Below are 21330 nucleotides of genomic sequence, written 5' to 3'. Positions count from 1 at the left end.
TCAAGTATCACAGTGTTGTAATGGTTATTTACATGACAGACTGCCTCACTAAACAGTGTTTCTTGTGGGCCGAAAGACTTGGCTTTATTCCTATGTTTAGTGCACCATGGAGCTGACCAATAAAGTTGAAAGAATCAACAATTGGATAAACAAATATATTCATGAACACATGAATAAATGCACAAACAAGGCAATGGAGAAACACTCCTAGATTCCAGTGGACACAGGCAATTTGAAATTCCTTTGTCTTACCTATCAGAATTACTGGTCTAACTCCTGAGTTACTCAGCAGGTTTTCAGGAACAATTACAGTTTCTCCTGCAGGAATGGGTCGAGGTTGTAAAATTCCAGTTAATGAGGTCTGTGGAACTGGGGCAGATAGAAGGGACTCTGGCAAAAAAAGGTGTTTAACAAGGATTAGACCTAAAAGCTAAAGGCAATACATTTGAAACCAACGCAGTGTTAATACTTTTAATATGGAAGTTTTAGAAGTATAATGGTTTGTTGTTTTTTTTCCACTAAAGCGATTCACGTTTGTTGTGTAAAATTAGAAATAAGAAAAACAAAAGGAAAAAAGTTCAACCATTATCACATCATCTGGAGATTACTATTTAGCATTTTTGGTAATTTTTCCTTCTAGTTATTTTTCCACATGTAGTCTTTTGGATTCTGTTTTGTATTTTATTTTCCCCACCAGAATATCAAGGCATATCTTCTTATTATAAAAAACTTGAAAAGTATAGAAAAGTGTGAAGAAGGATCAACTCATCCTTAATCAGTACTACCCACAGGCAACCGCAGTAACATACTGGCATAATTCTTTGTGTATATATCTATCTCTCTTTTTAAAATTATTTATTTAAACAAACTGAAATTTTAAAAGAACTACATCTATGTCTTCAGATTGTTATTTTTGTATTTGTCTGTGTTTAGTACAGCAAGGTAGATGAACATTTGAACATTTTACTACAGGCATCAAATGACCACAGCTTGGGTTAAAGAAGAACCAGTTGGTTTTTCAGGATCCTAGTCACAGACCATCCAGGCCAGAATTAATAAGTATGGGTCACATAAGTATGGGTCCAGATCATTGGAGGACACATCTAATATCGCTAATGGCAAGGCAAGTTCATTTGTGTCCTAGGATGGTGGGTTGGTAACATCATGCCCTATTTAAAGAATAGCTTATCAATACAATGGCTAAAACAAAGCCAGATGATGAATTAGATCTGTTGTGACAGCACATGTGCTTCTAGTGAAGGCAATTGTGGTGGGGACAAATATTAGCTACTCCCAACATCCTGACCTAATATTGGACATAAGGCTGGTTAAAGAAATTTATCTTCGAGGATTCAGGGAAAGAACAAGAGTAGGAGATACCTCTTATAATTCAATAAAACTTAAAACACATCATCTGTTGAAATCTTACCAGTTCTTGAAAGAGGCCGAACTGTAGGAGCAGGTACAACTAAACCAGGTTGTGGGACAGGTGACCCAGGGTACCAACCCCGGTGTCGTTTCTTTGGTGGCCCAGAAATGAACATGGTAGCTGAAGGCAAAAAGAAAGATGGGCCTTGTCCTTAGCAATGGAAGAAAGGAAAAAAACTAAAGAAACACAGAACCTTTAAGTTGATTAGGAAAAGTCACACTAACAATACCATTTAATATCTGTATGCTGTTTTACAATTTACAGTTTTGCTCAGATTATTTCATTTCATTCTATCAATATCCCCATGAGGTTGTAGGACAAGTACATTGTTATACCCATTTTGTAGATGGTAAAAGGAAGGCTCAGATTTATGCAGGGTCATACAATAGAGAGGAACTTGGAACACTGTACTTTGGTTAGCAAAGCCCTTGGTATTTCAAGACACTTCCTTATACATAGGTTTCAACATTATTTCCTAGATAAGTGCTCATCTTGTAGAATCACCAAGTTAGTTAATCATTACTGCTCACACCAATCAGAATTTTTCAAAATAGTGTGTGTGAAGCTAAGGAAAAACTGAAAGTATGCTGTTAGATAATTCATCATTTCAAACTCTGTATCACTTCTTCCACAATGAAGTTACATAATTTCAAAACTCTAAGATGAGTATTGTACCTTGGTCTCCTGATGCATAGCTAGGTCTTGGTGAAAAAGAGAAATTCCCTGGGCGGGCTGGAGTGCAGCTAGATGTACTGCTCTTCCCTCCGTGGCTAGTATTTCCATTAGCAGCATCTGTAGGACACAAGAGGAACCATCCAGAGCAGAGACTAAGCAGGAAGGACACAACTTTCTCTAATAAACCTCACATTCTAGGACTGAAAGAAATCTCACTGATAGGACAGCCCAGTTAGATACAGCCAGTTACGACCATCAGAGTAGTACTTTCATTAAGATGAAATGTCTGTGGGAACAGAGTGGGAGATGGGCGCTGGGTGGAGAAGGGCAAGGGTGGGGGATTGGGACAACTGTAACAGAATAACTATAAAAAATAAAAAAGGATTCAAAGAAAAAAATAAAGGATACCAAAAGTATGAACCATAATAGAAAAAAATGAAATGTCACCTAAAAATAATTTTCTAGGACCCCAAGACACCTCTTAGAATCATTTTCAGTAAAGTCTTTAGAGATGGTAAGTGAGAGATAACTTTTTTAAAACTTTGCATTATGGAAATTTTCAAACACATATGAAAGAAGAGAGAACTATATGATAAACTATGTACCCACCACCCAGCTTCAACATTTATCAACACATGGTCAGTCTTGCTTTATCTACACTTCCTATCTCTTCCCTCCACTTCACATACACACATACATGCTCTGGATTATTTTATTGCAAACTCATTCATCATATCATTTCATCCATAGACTATATGTGTTTCTAAATGAAAAAAAAAATCTTAAAAACAATTACAATATTGTTATTATACTTAAAATTAACAATGATTAATAATTTTTTAAAGATTTATTTATTTAATTTTAGAGAGGGGAAAGGAGAGGGAAACAGAGGGAGAGAAACATCAATGTGAGAGGGATACATTGATCAGTTGCCTCCTGCATGCACCCAACTGGGGATCTGGCCAGCAACCCAGGCATGTGTCCTGACTAGAAATTGAACCTTTGGTTTGTAGTCTGGCACTCAACCCACTGAGCCACACCACCCAGGGCAATAATTTCTTACTATCAAATATTCAATCAGTATTCAAATTTCCCCAATTAGCTCAAAAATGTTTTTTTTTTATAGTTGGCTTGTTTGAACTGGGATTCAAAAAAGATCCACACATTGAATTTAGTTGCTCTGTCCCTTAAATTTTTAATATATAGGATTCCTCTTCTTCCTTTTCTTTCTTACAATTAATTTGCAAAAGCCTGGCAGAATTTCTCATTTTTTGGATTTTGCTTATTGGACATCCATGGTGTCACTTAACATCTCCCCTATTTCTTATAAACTAATTGTTAGATATAGAGGCTTGCTCATATTCAGGTTTGATTTTTCGGGGAGGGGAGAGGCTAGAGTATCTAAGAAGTACTGTTGGATACTTCCATCAGGGGCATAGAATGGCTGGTTTTTCTCTCTTATGTTGTTAAGCTTGGGTTCAAGAGTTGTTAGCGTAATTCTTGAATTATAAAGTTGTACATCAGCCTTTCACATGATGGGTTTTAGCAATCATGAGATTACTGCCAAGATCCATAATTTCATTAATTTTTTAATGCTGCAAAAATTTGGATTCAGTGTGCTCAAATCTATAATTTAACCAGGAAGTAGATCCTTCATGAACTGTTGAACCAGTATAAGAACAAAAGTGATCCGGATAAATCATGATGCCTTACTTAGAAAGTTTTCTCAAGAATTATGTCCTCCCCTTCTCTTCATTCTTCTTCTACCTTGCTGACCTCCCCCACCAACCACCCCCTTAAACACTGGAGTTTTTTAGGATTCTATCTTTAGTTCATAGCTAGCCTTACCCTACCTAACTCCTTGGCTGATGCTATTTACCCAGTTGATTTTAATCACATATTGGTGACTCAGCTTTATAATATACTATCAGTTCTGATTTCCCCCATAATAAGATAAATGACTGTTGAATAGCTCTCCATTTGGATGCCTCATGGGTATCTCAAACTCAACATATGAAAATAGAACTCACAATCTCCTCCAGGGTATTCCTTTTTCTGTATTCCTTGTCTCAAGTAATGGCACCAGCATTAGCTCAGAAAGATGGACATAAACCAAGACTCCCCTCTGCTTCATGCTCTCTAATCAGTTAAGTCCCGCTGATTTTACTTCCTGAGTAGTGCTCCAATCTGTCTCCTCCTCTCCAACCTATTATTACCCTGGTTAAGGACTTCATCTTTTGTTACCTAGATTACTGAACTGACCTTCAACTAGTTTTCTTACCTTTTATTTTCTTGGCTGCCAAAATGATCTGTCTGAAGTTCAAATAAGACCATGTCACTCCTCTGTTCCCTAAGTTTCAGAGTAAAATCCATGCTTCTTAGCCTGGCTTCCTGTGACCTTTCTCTTGTTCACTACTTACTCACCTCTTGCCACTCCATGAGTTTTACATTTTATGTTTCTAACAAGTCCAAAAATACTGTGTCTTCCTGTACACATTACAGTGCTTATTTCCCTTCCTTTGCTTTTCTAGCTTTTCTCGTGTTTCTCTGAATTTTAAATCTTTCTGCAGCTCTTTTATATAGTAAATATCTCCTCATAGTTCAAAGACCAAGCTCCTCCAACAACTCATTCTTGATTATTCCCCACAATGTTGGGCTAAAACCCCCTTTTCTGTGCTTCCCTAGCATACTGTTGTATTTACTGCAGTACACGGAAAGTATCTTCTTATGGGTTTATCTCTCTTACTGGGTTACAATTACATTGGAGATCAGGGGTTGAGCCTTATTTAATCTTTATATCCCATGTTCCTCATAACAGGTACCCAAAAATGTTTATTGAATGAAATCAACCTGCTCTGCCTCCCCTGTGTGGCAAACATCATTCTTTGACTGTTCTGGTTGGAACACAGGGAACACAAACTTTGTATAATGATACATTATTATAGACAGCCCCACTTCTGTCCTCAATTGGCAAAGCAGCAGCTTCTATTTTCTTCCACCAAGTTGTCAATTAAATTTCACACTAGTCTTTTATAGACTACCTATTTACCAAAGAAATATAAGTGAGGAAAACATCACCTGCAGCAAAAGTCTTCCCTACAACCGGCAAAGATAAAGCCAGTGGCTTCACAACATTCTTATTCCGGGTCAGGTCCTGAGCTCCACTTAAATTGATTGCAGAATTAGCTGGACTGAGAACCGGCGAATCTTTAAAATGAAAGAGGTTGTTCAAATTAGCAACTATTTAGATACGCAGGAAGGAAGTTAATTCAACAAGAGTGAAGTGAGAGAGAAAGCAGATTGTAGAATTTCAGTTTTTTCCTTGACCTATTTTAGAAAAGTCAATTTCTCAGTATTCAGGTTTTATTTTCCTTTTTATGTATTTAATGAATACCCTTTAGAAGTTACTATGTACTGAATACTAGTTTAAGCACTTTAAATATATCAATTCACTTAATCCCTATAAAAACTCAGTGAGGGAGATACTATTATCTTAAATAGTGGTAGTCATTTAACTTGGTCAAAGGTAGATGATGTGGCATCCAGGATATCATTACGTGTCACATTAAAACTGTCTCCACAGTTACCCTCAAACCTGTATTTTAATTAGATATATTTGTCCACATTAGTTTGTCATTTAAGAGGTATCATGCAAACTAAGTCACTGAAATCTAGGAGAAAATACTTTTCTCTGAAGGAAAATTACTTTAAATTTTTAGAATCAATTTACCTATGTCATACCAGATACATCCAAAAGAAAGTTCCTATTTGGATTCAGAAAATAATTCAACCCAGAAAATATGTATCATTTCAGCACTATTTTAAGCTATGGGAGAGATAAAGACTCAAGCCAACTAGTTTTCTGAAATGAGTATAAACTCAAAATCCCTGACTCTACCCTGGCAGAACAGCTTAATCAATTTATACTGGAAAGTATCAAAGGGGCTGTTAAAACTCTGAGACTTTGGGGGGAAAGAAGGCTCTCTAAAGACTAGGATACTGATGGTGCTACACTAGAAATTATCTTAAAAATTAGTATCCATACCATAATATGACTCCTAATACATCTTATCAGGGTTTCTTGTAAGAGTTTGAAACATTGAAATAGTCCTCTAATGGCTCAGAGGAGTTAATGTGCCTCTCTGAGGGCCTAACATACCACCAGAGAGTGATTGTAAGACCTATTATTCAATAATAATAGTTGGAGACTTCAATAATCTGCTTTCATTGATGAACAGAATAACTAGGGAGCTTTTTGGTCAGATAGAAAATAGAAGACATGAAAAACACTATAAACCCACTTGACCTAACTGATATCAGTAGACCATTCCCCAAACAAAGGCAGAAAACACATTCTCAAGTACACAGGGAAAATTCTCCAGGATAGACAATATGCAAGCTTGAAGGGACTGGCAAAAAATATTCAAAGTGATGAAAAGCTAGGACCTACAGCCAAGATTACTCTACCTACCAAAGCTATTGTTTAGAATCAAAGGCCAGATAATGAGCTTTGCAGACAAGAAAAAGCTAAAGGAGTTCATCACCATCAGAGGACTATTATATAAAATGTTAAAGGGTCTTCTTCAAGATGATAAAAAATCTGAACAATAAAATGGAAATAAATATAATCTACCGACAAATAAATGAATCTAAAAAACAAAATAAACAAGTAGAACAGAAACATTATCATAGATATGTAGAATGTTTTGATGTTTGCCATTTGGGAGGGGAGTCAGGGAGGATGGGTGAAAAAAGTGAAGAGAATAAGAAGTACAAATTGGTAGTTACAGAATAGTCACAGGATGTAAAGTACAACATAAGGAACAGAGTAGCCAAAAAAAAAAACATATGCATGACCCATGGACATGGACAATGGTGTGAGGACTGCCTGAGAGCAGGGGCTGGATGGAGGGGACAAAGGGGGAAAATTGGAACAGTAATACCATAAACAATAAAATATAATTTAAAAATGTTAGATTCAATCATAAAAATCCAAAAGTAGACTTCCTGCCAAGATGGAGGTGTAGGTAGATACCCTGTGCCTCCTTGCACAACCAAAAGGACAATAACAAATTTTAAAATAAAAGACAACCAGAACTGCCAGAAAATTGAACTGTATGGAAGTCTGACAACCAAGGAGTTAAAGAAGAAACATTCATCCAGACAACTAGGAGGGGCAGAGAGGACTCATGGCAAGGTGGCAGCTGGCGGAGCAGGTGATCCCACATTTGCGTGCAGATAAACTGGAAGGAACAACTGGGGAACGAGACAGACCGCACAACCCAGGGCTCCAGCATGGGGAAATAAAACCTCAAAATCTGTCACTGAAAAAACCTGTGGATGTTGTGGCAGTGGAAGAAACCCCCAGTCTCACAGGAGATTTCATTGGAGAGACCCACAGGGTCCTAGAACTTACACAAACCCACTCACCTGGGAATCAGCACTAGAAAGGTCCATTTGCTTGTGGGTAGCGGAGGAAGTGACTGAAAGCTGGTAGAGCAAGCACCACTGTTCTCTCTGGGACTCCTCCCCCACATACAGTGCCACAACGCAGCAAGGTGGGTTGCCTCGCCCTGGTGAACACCCAAGGCTCCACCCCTTGTATGTAACAGGTGTGCCCAGACAAAAAAAAAAAAATGGCCCAAATGAAAGAACAGATCAAAGCTCCAGAAAAAATACAACTAAGTGATGAAGAGATAGACAACCTATCGGATGCACAGTTCAAAACACTGGTAATCCAGATGGTCACAAAGTTGGTTGAGTATGGGCACAAAATAGTGGGAAAAATGAAGGCCATGAAAAGTGAAATAAAGAAAAATGCACAGGGAATCTACAGTGACAGGAAGGAAACTGGGACTCAAATCAATGGTGTGGACAAGAAGGAAGAAATAAACATTCAACCAGATCAGAATGAAGAAGGAAGAATTCAAAAAAAAAAAAAAAAATGAGGAGAGGCTTAGGAACCTCTAGGACAACTTTAAACATTCCAACATCTGAATCATAGGGGTGCCAGAGGAAGAAGAGGAAAAGCAAGAAATTGAAAACTTATTTGAACAAATAATGAAGGAGAACTTCCCTAGTTTGGCAAAGGAAATAGACTTTCAGGAATTCCAGGAAGCTCAGAGTCCCAAAGAAGTTGGACCCAAGGAAGCACACACCAAACCACATCACAATTACATTAGCCAAGATTAAAAAGGAGAGAATCTTCAAAGCAGCAAGAGAAAAAGAGACAGTTACCTACAAAGAAGTTCCCATAAGACTGTCAGCTGATTTCTCAAAAGAGACCTTACAGGCAAGAAGGGGCTCGAAAGAAGTATTCAAAGTCATGAAAGGCAAGGACCTACATCCAAGATTACTCTATCCAGCAAAGCTGTCATTTAGAATGGAAGGGCAGATAAAGTGCTTCCCAGATAAGGTCAAGTTAAAGGAATTCATCATCACCAAGTCCTTATTATATGAAATATTAAAGGGACTTCTCTAAGAAAAAGAAGATGATCAAAAATATGAACAGTAAATTGACAACAAACTCACAATTATCAACAACTGAACCTAAAAAAACAAAATAAAAAACAAACTAAGCAAACAACTAGAACAAGACAGAATCACAGAAATGGAGATCACATGGATGGTATGGGGAGGTGGAAGGGGGAGAACAGGGGGAAAGGTACAGAGGATGAGTAGCATAAATGGTAGGTAGAAAATAGACAGGGGGAGGTTAAGAGTAGTATAGGAAATGTAGAAGTTAAAGAAATTATATGTATGGCCCATGGATATGAACTAAGTAGGGGAAGTGGGTGAGGGGAGGCTGCAGGGTAGAGGGGAATAAAGGGGGAAAACATGGGATAACTGTAATAGCATAATCAATAAAATATATTTAAAAGAAAAAAAATCCTAGAAGTAAACACAGGCAGTAAAATCTTGGACATTGTTCGTAGCAATATTTTTTCTGTTATATGTCCTCAGGCAGGAAGACAAAAGAAAAAATAAACAAATGGGACTACAGCAAACTAAAAAATTTTTGCACAGCAAAGGAAACCATCAATAAAATGAAAAGACAACCCACTGAATGGGAGAACATATTTACCAATACATCTGATAATGGGTCAATATCCCCTTATAAACAAGGGAAAATATTTATAACTCACAGACAATTAGACTCTGCTCCTGTCAACACAGGTCAATAAGAAAAAAAGACTACTTTTGCAGACACTTTGTTGCTTCTTATCACATCCCTTTAGCTCATCTTTGATTTCAGCAGGAGCTATGGTGAATAGTGCTATGTGAGCTCAGATTCCTGGGGACGTATCTTCCCTCAGGATCACATATAACTTCTTTTAACCTTTTGTCTCGGGGCCTTCTCCAAGACCACAAAGCTCTCAGCTCTGTGTGTGGTCCAGAAGTGCAAGGGGGTGTGATACTTCTGGGAAAGCTGGCCACTAGTGGAGAACATAAAAAAATGCCCCAGCCTTCCATTCTTTTTTTTTTTAATTTTAGAGCATTTTGTTTCTGTAATCAAACCCACATAGATAAGACCTTACATATTTAATATAGTGCATTAATTACCCCCTACATATAGAAAAATTATGTTTAACATTTCTAGACCAATTTGGCTGTTAATTTCTGTACAGTGTCAACCCAGCAAGGAACAATTGGGATACTTTTTCCAAAGTTCACAGCACAGCTAAAGTTTTCAAAAATTCAAATTGTATATATATGTATATAGATTTATTTATATAAAAAGACCAATAGTAGTATGCATCAATAGCAGCAAGAGCTTTTCCAAGTTCTGCAGTCATCTGAACAAAATTATAATGGTGCTAGTTATCTTCCATTCTTTAGAATGATAATTTTGCGAGGCATTCTGCATGCTTCTTACAGGACCTGGTTTACACCATACACAATCTGGTGCCGGCTTACTCCTGCTTGCAGGGAATCATACCTCAAATAAACTACTTATACCCAAGTCGTTCCTTTAGGCTTGGATCCTAGAAGAACCCCAACTATGACAAATAACTCAATAACTAAAGGGTAAAGGATATAAATTAGAGTTCATAGAAAAAAAATTTTTTAAGATGCTCAACATCTATGATAATGGAAATGAAAATTAAAACCACATTCAGGTAGCATTTTTCACCCATAACATTGACAAAAATCCAAAAGTTCAAAAATAAACCTTGTTGATGAGTCTCTGTGGAAATATATACTGACACACATACACTGGAAGAACCTCATGGAGAGTAATTTGACAGCATATATGGAAATTACAAATGAGTACACATGTGACCCAGCAATTTCTGGGCATTTTGGCAGATGTGGGAAATGATGTATGTTCAGTTATTCACTGCTGCATTGTTTGGAAACAATATAAATGCCCACCAGTAGGGGACAAGGTATATAAATTATGGCACATCTGCAAAGTATAAAACTATGTAGCAGTAAAATATTAACAAGGAAACTATTGCTTTGGAAAGATCTCCAAGAAATAGCAATATGAGAAAATGAGGTGCATAACAGTATGAAGAAAATGCTGCCTTTGGAGTAACAAAAGTGTAAAAATAAGAACATATATTTGTTTTTCTTGAATAGATATAAAGAAAATGTAGAAAGATACATGAGAAGCTAATTACTCGTACATTGGTTACCTGTTTGGTGGGGGCATGTAGTAGTGACATGGGTTGGAAGAGAAACTTTTCACTGTATTATGTATGAATATATTATATATGTATGAATACACATGCACAAGCATATTTTTAGAAATGTAAATGTTTCAAAATAGTGGAGAAAGTGAAATTTTAATAAATAAGGATTAGGTACATGCAGATTAACAACTGGCATCAGATGTATTTCTTAAATGCACAAGGTGATTGTTTACTTCAGGATTAGATTACGCATAGGGATTTTAAAGGTTAATTCCACTCCAATGAAATTGCTTTTGCAAAGTTATCAATGACCTAATTCTCAAAGCAGGAGAGACTCTTCAGTCCCTGTCCTGTCATACGGAATCCTGCAGCTATTGATTTATTTATTGGGCAATTATTTATCAAGCACTTACCATATCAATAACCTTGCTGGGATCTATGGGTAAAATGGTGCACAAGACAAACCCTTTTCTTATGTCAGTTTTCCTGTGCCTACTAACGATCAGTGTCCTCCAAACTTTTATTTATCTCAAGACAATCTGATCAGACTCCATGGTTTCATTTTTAGTTTTTGAAAAATTTTTCATTTATATTGTCTTATTTTATTTCATTAGCATATAAATTATGAAACATGTCAATTACAGAATAACCAGAAAGCACAGATGAGGATTAGGTAAGTTCAGAGTGCACATTCTTTTTTTTTTATATTTATTGATTATGCTATTACAGTCGTCCCATTTCCCCCCCCCACTCAACTCCATCCTGCCCACCCCCTCCCTCCCACATTCCCCCCTATAGTTCATGTCCATGGGTCATACTTATAAGTTCTTTGGCTTCTACATTTCCTACACTATTCTTACCCTCCCCCTGTCTATTTTCCACCTATCATTTATGCTATTTATTCTCTGTACCTTTCCCCCCCTCTCTCCCCCTCCCAATCCCCTATTGATAACCCTCCATGTGATCTCCATTTCTGTGGTTCTGTTCCTGTTCTAGTTGTTTGCTTAGTTTTCTTTTGTTTTGGTTTTAGGTGTGGTTGTTTATAACTGTGAGTTTGCTGTCATTTTTACTGTTCATATTTTTTATCTCCTTTTTCTTAGATAAGTCCCTTTAACATTTCCTATAATAATGGCTTGGCGATGACGAACTCCTTTAACTTGACCTTATCTGAGAAGCACTTTATCTGCCCTTTCATTCTAAATGATAGCTTTGCTGGATACAGTAATCTTGGATGTAGGCCCTTGCCTTTCATGATTTGGAATACTTCTTGCCAGGCCCTTCTTGCCTGTAAGGTCTCTTTTGAGAAATCAGCTGACAGTCTTATGGGAAGACCTTTGTAGGTAACTGTCTCCTTTTCTCTTGCTGCTTCTAAGATTCTCTCCTTCTCTTTCATCTTGGGTAATGTAATCATGATGTGCCTCGATGTGTGCTTCCTTGGGTCCAACTTCTTTGGGACTCTCTGAGCTTCCTGGACTTCCTGGAAGTCTATTTCCTTTGCCAGATTGGGGAATTTCCCCTTAATTACACTTTCAAGTAAGTTTTTAATTTCCTGCTCTTCCTCTTCTTCTGGCACCCCTATAATTCGGATGTCGGAATGTTTAAAGATGTCCTGGACGTTCCTAAGTCTCTCCTCATTTTTTTGAAATCTTGTTTCTTCATTCTTTTCTGGTTGGATGTTTCTTTCTTCCTTCTGGTCCATACCGTTGATTTGAGTCCCAGTTTCCTTCCCATCACTATTGGTTCCCTGTACATTTTCCTTTATTTCACTTAGCATAGCCTTCATTTTTTCATCTAATTTGCGACCAAATTCAACCAATTCTGTGAATATCCTGATTACCAGTGTCTTGAACTGTGTATCTGGTAGGTTGGCTATCTCTTCATCACTTAGTTGTATTTTTTCTGGAGCTTTGATCTGTTCTTTCATTTGGGCCTTTTTTTTTTTTTTTTTTTGGTCTTGGTGTGCCTGTTACTTAAAGGGGCAGAGCCTTAGGTGTTCACCAGGGCAGGGTAACACTGGTCGCTGCGCTGTGAGGCTATACGTATGGGAGGGGCCGAGAGGGAGCAATGGCGCCCCCTCCACTCTCCACCGGATTTCAGTCACTCCCTCCGGCACCCACAATCAAATTGGGCCCCTCTGGTGCTGGTTCCCGAGTGGGTGGGCTTGTTCACTGCTTATTTCTGGGGCTTTGATTTGTTCTTTCATTTCGGCCATTTTTTTTTGTCTTGGTGTGCCTGTTACGTAAAGGGGTGGAGCCTTAGGTGTTCACCGGGGAGGGGTAATGCTGGTCTTGGGCTGTGATATGGGGGAGAGGCCAAGAGAGAGTAATAGTGCTCGCTCCACTCTCTACTGGATTTCGTCACTCCCTCCGCTACCAACAATCAAACTGGGCCCCTCTGGTGCTGGTTCCCGAGTGGGTGGGCTTGTGCACGCTCTAGGCCCCTGTGGGTCTCTCCAATGAACTCTCCTGTGAGGCTGGGAGTCTCTCCTGCTGGCGCCTCAACCCCCACGGGTGTTTTCAATCAGAGGTTTGAGGCTTTATTTCCCCGAGCTGGAGCCCTGGGTTGCACCGGTCTGTTTCACTCCTGGCCATTCCTCCTGGTTTAGCTATGCGTGAATGTGGGGCTCAGGGTCTGCTAGCGGCTGCACTGCCTGCCCCATTCGTCCCACAATCCGCCACGACTCTGGATCCGGCCACGTTGCCCTGAGTCCTGTGCGCCCCCCGTCCTGTGCGCCCCGAGTCCTGTGCTCCCCGGCTGTCTGTCTCCGCCCCTCCTACCGGTCTGGATGAATGTTTCTTCTTTATCTTCTTAGTTGTTGGGTTTCTGTGCGGTTCGATTTTCTGTCAATTTTGGTTGTTTTTTGTTTTTAAATTGTTGTTGCCCTTCTTTTGGTTGTGAGAGGAGGCACAGTGTGTTTACCTACCCCTCCATCTTGTTTTTTCCCCAGAGTGCACATTCTAAAATGCCAGTCCTAGTATGTCATTCCCTAATCTTTGCCACCTTGACATGTTTCTATTCTTTAATTTATCATATGTGGTGGCACTGGCATATTTAGTATTTAACACTATTGGTTTTGGTTATTTGGGAAGAGCCCCAAATGTCCAAAATATGATAGCTTGTGATCTTTCTCAGACATGAACATGAACTGTGCGTAAGCTCTTGTGCAAAAGCTGGAACTTTGACAGTGAATAAGCAGCTGATTGCCCAGCATCTATATCTCTCCAAAGACTGATTCTCTAAACTAGTGATTTTACATCCATTTAAAGGAGAAACATTAGTATGTGGTTGCCTCTCACACACCCCCACCTGGGGACCTGGCCTGCAACCCAGGCATGTACCCTGTCTGAGAATCGAACCAGCAACCCTTTGGTTCACAGGCCAGCACTTAATCCACTGAGCCACACCAGCCAGGGCAGGAGGGACTTCTAAGCGCTGGAGGATTCACAGATTCACAAACTCAGGAAAAAGTTCCTTGAGCAAGTAAGTGACAGCTCTGCTATCTACGTCATAGTAGTTTGTAACTTCTATTTTATTCACTAATAGATGAGTGGATAAAAAAGTGATGGTACATATATGTGATGGAATACTACTCAGCCATAAAAAAATGAGATCTTACCACTTGTGATAGCATGAATGGACCTAACGGGTATTGCTGTAAGTGGAATAAGTCAGATGAAGAAAAACAAATACCATGTGATTCCACTTATATGTGAACTATGAAGAGCAAAATAAACATAGAAAACAAATTCATAGATATAGGGAAGAGACTGACAGTTGCCAGAGGAATGGTGGTTGGAGGACTTGGTGAAAAGATGAAGAAGGGATTAAGAAGTACAGATTTTTATTCACAAAATAGTTCCTGGAACATAATATAGAGCAAATATAATCAATAATATTGTAATAACTATGTATGGTTATGTATGGTACCAGTGGGTCCTCTAAATATCAATAAAGTATATGATTGTGTAACCACTATGCTGTACACCTGAAACTAATACAAAATAATATTGAATGTAAACTGTAATTAAAAAATAAAATTAAAAGAAAATTTTAAAAAGGGAGCCACTTAAGACCTGGCTGGGTGGCTCAGTTGGTTGGAGCATCATCCCGTACACCAGAAGTTTGTCAGTTTGATCTCTGGTCAGGGCACATAACTAGGTTGGGGGTTCAATTCCCAGTTGGGGTGCTTATGGTATGCAAACAATGATGTCTCTCTCTCTCCCCACCCCGAATCCCTCCCTCTCTCCCTTTCTCCCTCATTCTTTCTTCCTTCTTCTCTATCTCAAATCAATAGGCATATCCTCAGGTGAGGATTTTTTTTTTAATTAAAAATAAAAGGGAGCCATTTAAGTAGTTAAATAGAGTTTGAATTCTGATTTTGCTACTTACTAGCTTTCTTTTTTTTTTTGCCAAATACTAACCTTTTCTGAGATTGTTTCATGATATGCAAAATGGTACTAAAACCTACCTCACAGCAACAATTAGCATATTTAGCACAGTGCCTAGAACACAGTAGATATTCATAAATATTTGCTTTGCTAAATGTTGTTAGCAGTTTAACAGGTGATAAAGAGCTTAAATCTGTTTGAGCTCTCCTTGCCCTTGACACTTGTATAAAGCACAGGCTACTTCAACATTGTGATTTATAAGATACTCAGTTTATAGATCCTAGCTGCAGCTTCCAAAACCCTACAAATTTCCTAAGGGTTGAGTGATAAAGGTGACTTTTGTTAGGTTAATGAGATAACATTTGGACCTCTTTTAAGGACTGTGGAGAGGGGCCAGGTTTGAATCAATTCACAAAAGCCATTAATTCAATTAATTATGACTATGCAATGAAGCCTCCATAAAACCCCTAAACAACAGGGTTCGGAGAGCTCCCAGGGTGGTGAACAGGGGAGATCTGGGGAGAATGGCTCACCTGGAGAGGGCATGAAAGCTCTGTCCCTTTCCTAGGTAGCCTGCCCTATGAATCTCTTCTATCTGGCTTTTCTTGAGTTATATATCCTTTTCCAATAAACCAGTGACCTAATAAGTAACATGTTTCTCTGAGTTCTTTAAGCCATTCTAGCAAATTAATTAAATCCAAGGAAGAGGTTGTGGGAACCTCTAACTTATTGCCAGTCTGTAGAAATACAAGTAATAACCTGAACTTGCCATGGTCATTCCAAGTTGTAGGGGCTTGTTAGAACCTCCAATTTCTGACTTACTTCATCTGACTTATTTCTGGTCAGAAGCAAACAAGTAAGAGTTTGAGGTTGTGGCTGGTGCCTTAAGAGAGAGAGAAAAAGTGTGTGTGTGCATTCTCGTAGGACTGAACCCTTAACCTGTGGAATCTGATGCTATCTCCAGGTAGATAGTATTAGTATTGAGTTGAATTCCTGGACACCCTGCTGGTGTCAGAATTGTCTGTTGGTGTTGGGGGGAACTCCTCTCCACATTGGAATTGGGTCCAGGAACCCCAGTTCAACACCTTATTTGGTTCTTTCCCAAGTAAAGTATACTGGACCTATTTTCACCTTCTGACCATAATTAATGTCTTTCCAATAAGATACCATATATCTATTAATACAATCTGAGACTGCATTACTTATGTATATCAGCCATGTTTTACTTGTGAGTCAATTGAACTAGCATCTAATGAACACTTGAATATATTCCTCCCCCTAAAATCACCTTATGACTTCCTTTAGCATTATTGTAGTATGAAACTGTTAATTGGTGAATTCTTCCATTTTTTGTGTGTCTGAAAATATCTTTATTTTACATTCATTTTTTAAAGATATTTTGGCTGAGGCGGTGAGGGACAAATACCATATGATCTCACCTCTAACTGGAACATAATCAATAGAAGAAAAAAGCAAACAAAATATAACCAGAGACATTGAAGTTAAGAACAATCTAACAATAGCCAGGGTGGGGGGGGGGGGGAGGGGGGGCGCGGGGGACAGTGGGAAGAGGGGATTATAGGAACTACTATAAAGGACACATGGAAAAAACCAAGGGGGAGGGTGGAGGTGGGGGAGGGAGGTGGGTTCAGCTGGGGTGGGGTGGAGGGATGGGGAGAAAAGGCATACAACTGTAATTGAATAACAATAAAAATTTAAAAAAGAAAGATATTTTGGCTGAGTACAGAATTCTTGGTTGATAATTCTTAGTGGTCAGCACTTTAAAGATGTTGCTCCACTGTCCTTTTATTTATATTGCTTTCTGTTAGAAATATGATGTCATATTTATTTTTGTTCCTCTGTACACAACATGTCTTTTTTCTCTTGCTGCTTTTAAGATTTTCTCTTTATTGTTGGTATTAAGCAATTTTATTATTATGTGCTTTGGTGCAGATTTCTATATGTTTCTTATCTTGGGGTTCATTGAACTTCTTGAGTCTATCGGTTTATAATTTTCATAAAGTTTGGGAAGTTTTTGGCCATTATTTCTTTTAAATTTTTTTCCTACCCCCTTTCAGGCACTCCAATTACAAGTATATTAGGCTGCCTTTGGTTGTCCCACAGCTCACTGATGGTCTTTTAGTTTTCTTTTTTTTTTCCTCTGTGTTTCATTGTGGGTGGTCTCTATTACTATGCCCTCAAGTGACTAATCTCTTTTTTTGCAATGACTGATATGTTGTTGATTTCAATCACCACATTTTTCATTTCAAACAATGTAGTTGTCATCTCTAGAAGTCTAGTATGGTGCTTTTTTATATCCTCTAAGTCTTAACTTTTTGAACATATGAGATAGCTATAACTGTTTCAATGTCCTTCCCTGCTAATTCTAACATCTGTGTCAGTTCTAGGTTGGTTTTGATTGATTTATTCGTCTCCTCAATATTAGTCATGTTTCCCTGCCTCTTTGACATTCCTGGTAATCCTTGATTGGATTTAAGTCATTATTAATTTTATCATGTTAAATTCTGGATATTTTTGTATTCCTGTAAATATTAATTTTACTCTGGACTGCAGTTAAAATACTTGGAAACAATATGATCCCCTGTGGTTTTGTTTTTCATATTTTTAGGCAGGTCTGAAACAGTGCTCAATCCAGTATCCTCCCTTACTGAGATAAAACCTTTCTAAGTACTCTACCCAATGCCTGATGAACTATGAGGTTTCCCTGTCTACTGGTGGGAAAAGCCCCTGTTCCTGGCCCTGTGTGGATGTTGGTCTCTGTTTCTTCTCATGCTTTTCTAAAATATATATATTTTATTGATTATGCTATTACAGTGGTCTCAATTTTTTCCCATTTGCCCCACTCTGCCCCATACCCCCATTCCCTCCAACAATCCCCTCCCTTAGTTCATGTTCATGGGTTGTATATATAAGTTCTCTGAGTACTCCATTTCTTATACTGTTCTTAACATACCGTCTATTTTTTATCTATGAATTTGTACTTCTTAATCCCTGCACCTTTTCCCCCATTCTCCCTCTTCCCCCATCCAGCAGATAACCCTCCAAATGATCTCCATACCTATAACTCTGTTCCTGTTTTGCTTCTTTGCTGACAGTCTTATGGGAACTCCTTTGTAGGTAACTCTCTTCTTTTCTCTTGCTGCTTTCAAGATTCTCTCCTTATCTTTAATCTTTGGCAATTTAATTATGATGTGTCCTGATGTGTTCCTCTTTGGGTCCAACTTGTTTGGGACTCTCTGTGCTCCATGGATTTGTATGTCTATTTCCTTTACCAAATTAGGCAGATTTCTTTCACTATTTTCTCAAGTATAAGTTTTCAATATCTTGCTCTGCCTCTACTCCTTCAGGCACCCCTATGATTTGGATGTTGGTATATCTGGAGATATCCCAGAGGCTCTTTATTCTATTCTCATATTTTTAAATTCCTTTTTCTTGCTGTTCTGATTAAATGGTTTTTTTCCCCTTATGTTCTAAATCATTGATTTGAATCTTGGATTCATCACCTCAGCTGTTGGTTCCCCTTTTGGCTTTTCTTTACTTCACTTAATACAAACTTCATTTCTGTCTGGGTCTTTTTTATGCTGTTGTAGTAGCCAATGATTTCTTTGAGCATCCTGATAACCAGTTTTTGAACTCTGCATCTGGTAGCTTGCTAATGTCCATTTCATTTCGTTGTTTTCCTGGAGTGTTGTTCTGTTCTTTCATTTTGGCCGCATTTCCTTGTCACCTCATTTTGGCAGCCTCCTTGTGTGTGTTTCTGTGTATTAGGTAGAGCTGCTCTGACTCCCTCTCTTAGTAGTGTGGCCTATTGTAGAAAAGGCACCTGTAAATTGTGTGGAGTGAAGCCTTAGGTAGTCGCCAGGGCAGGGCAACCTGTTTTGCTGCCTTGTGTGTCTGTGTTGGAGAGGGCTAAGAGAGGGGACAATGCCACTGCCTTGCCTTTAGAGATTGCCCAAGCAGAAGCTGTCTCCCTTGCACTCGTCTGCTTGCTAGTCTTCACTTTTCTTCCCATTTCCCCATGTCACTTGTGACCTTCCAGCTCTTGCCCTGGTGCTGAATCTCAGAGGGGGTGATCCTTGTGAGTCCTAACTCCACTGCAGGCCCATTAAGAGAAGTATCTTGAGAATCATGCAGTTTCTTCCACCACCCCAAACCCCACTTGTTTTTGCATCCAGAAGTTATGGGGACTTATCTTCCTGGTGCTGGAACCTTGGGCAGGGTGGTCTAGTCTGGGGCTGTGATTACAAGCTCCTGAGGTATCCCTCCCACCACATGTGAATATGGAACTGCCATTCTGCTGCCCTTCCATGCCTCTCTGCATCTCTGCACCTCTGCCCCTCCTACCTGTCTGGATGAATGTGGCTTTTTTAATTCCTTGGTTGTTGGATTTCCACACAGCTTGATTTTCTGATGAATCTTGGTGAAATTTGTTTTGTAATGTAGTTGTAATTTTTTGCTGTAGTTGTACGTGGAGGCAAAGTGTGTTTACCTAGGTCTCCGTCTTAGCTGGAAGTCCTCTTCTCATGAGTTTGGATGGCACTTTTTACTTTGAGTAGTTTCCTCACATGCATGCATCAATCAGTACTATGTTGAATATTTGAGGGGACCTTCTGCACATCTCTGGGGTTTTCTCTCTGTTCATTTCTCCCCCATCTAATACTTGGTCTTATGAACTCTAGCTATTTGGTCGCCCTGCACTCTCCATTCCTTCTACTCAATTTAGGGCATCTACTGGGCTACAACACAGTTCTCCCTCACTATATCATGGTCTGAAAACTCAAAACAGTAAGCTGCAGCAATAGTAAGACTCACATTATTTGTTTCCCTTCTAGCAGGGATCATTGTCTTTTTTGCCTGATATACAGTATCTTAAACATTTGTTTTTCATGTATTTTTGTCTTTTTTTAGTTGTTTCAGGTGAGACAGTAAATTCAGTCCATTTTTATTCATTTTTGGCCAGGAGCAGATGTTGAATTGATCTGCTGTTGATTTTTCAACCTTGGTGCGCCCCCTCTACTTTTCCCCACACCCCTGCTCCTTACCTTGTTCTTGGTATCTGAGACACATGAACACTTTAATAGAGATAAAATCATCTCTGTATCCCCAGATCCTAGATTCCAGTAATTGACCATTAAAATTATTAGCAGTGAGCAGAGAAAGTTTAAATTCTGGCTTTGTTACCTTCTAGCTGTCTATTGGACTCGACTGTTAGGTACTGGCCCTTATTCCTCTACAGACAAAGAGAATGCTATAAAAAGATCAGTAAGACATAGATATTTTCTACTGAGCTATCCATTTGACTTAACCTTGAGATCGCTTATAATATAACATAAAACTCAGAAATAGAAACAAACACACTAAAATCTCACTTCTACAAACCATTGTTTTTTCTTTTAGTATATGCCCTTGTATGTTTCGTCCACATTATATTTTTACATGATATAACAAAAATATACAGAGTTGATAGAACTTTTTTTACTTAACAGAATTATTTCATATGTGGTTGCATAGTGCCACAAGTATTTCTTTTAACATCTTCATTATGTGAGTATTCAATGATTTATTCAATTGTTTCTATATTAAGATTGCTTTTCCTTTTTAGTTAATATAAAGAATAACTGCAGTGAATATCCTGACTTTTCTTCTAGCTTTTTTTCTTAGCTAAGCCCCTGAATTTAAGGTTACTAAAGGATATAAATATTTTTAATGTTCTTCTTATATATGCCAAATTGCTTTCCTTTTTAAAAAATAAATATTTATTTATTTTTAGAGAGAGGGTAAGGGAGGGAGAAGGAGAGGGAGAGAAGCATCAGTGTGAGGGAAAAACATCAACTGAATGCCTCTCAAACAGTCCTGAACCCACAACCCAGGAAAGAGAATCAAACTGATGACCTTTTGCTTTGTGGGACAATGCCCAACCAACTGAGCCACACTGGCCAGGATGCCAAATTGCTTTCTTAAAAGGTTGTATCATTGTTCACCTTCACCAGCCTGGCTGACAATGTCCATCTTACCATATCCTTGCCAGCACTATATATTATTTAAATGGACGGTGGTAGTTAATGTAATTAGTGAAAATGACTTTTCATTATTATTACTTACAGTTTCTTCATTTCCAAAAAGTGGACCATTATTCCTTATACATGCTAAACATACTTTCTCTTTTGTGGGGTAGGAG

At 38.5% G+C, this 21330-nt stretch overlaps 1 protein-coding gene across 1 annotated transcript in view; it reads right to left on the bottom strand.

The window, feature by feature from the left end:
* The window catches only part of GREB1L (GREB1 like retinoic acid receptor coactivator), a 266526-nt gene that overhangs the window by 77021 nt on the left and 168175 nt on the right, over positions 1–21330 (bottom strand). The window contains exons 9-12 of the mRNA XM_053913057.1: positions 5183–5311; positions 2105–2221; positions 1430–1549; positions 253–390 (exon numbers count right to left, since the gene is read on the bottom strand). Of these exons, the coding sequence (XP_053769032.1) occupies positions 253–390; positions 1430–1549; positions 2105–2221; positions 5183–5311 (504 nt within the window). The remainder of the gene's footprint in view (positions 1–252; positions 391–1429; positions 1550–2104; positions 2222–5182; positions 5312–21330) is intronic.

Source organism: Desmodus rotundus, chromosome 10 (genome assembly GCF_022682495.2).
Source record: "Desmodus rotundus isolate HL8 chromosome 10, HLdesRot8A.1, whole genome shotgun sequence".
NCBI lineage: Eukaryota > Metazoa > Chordata > Mammalia > Chiroptera > Phyllostomidae > Desmodus > Desmodus rotundus.
The sequence above is the reverse complement of the archived record's forward strand: the minus strand, read 5'-3'. Positions and strand labels throughout refer to the sequence as shown.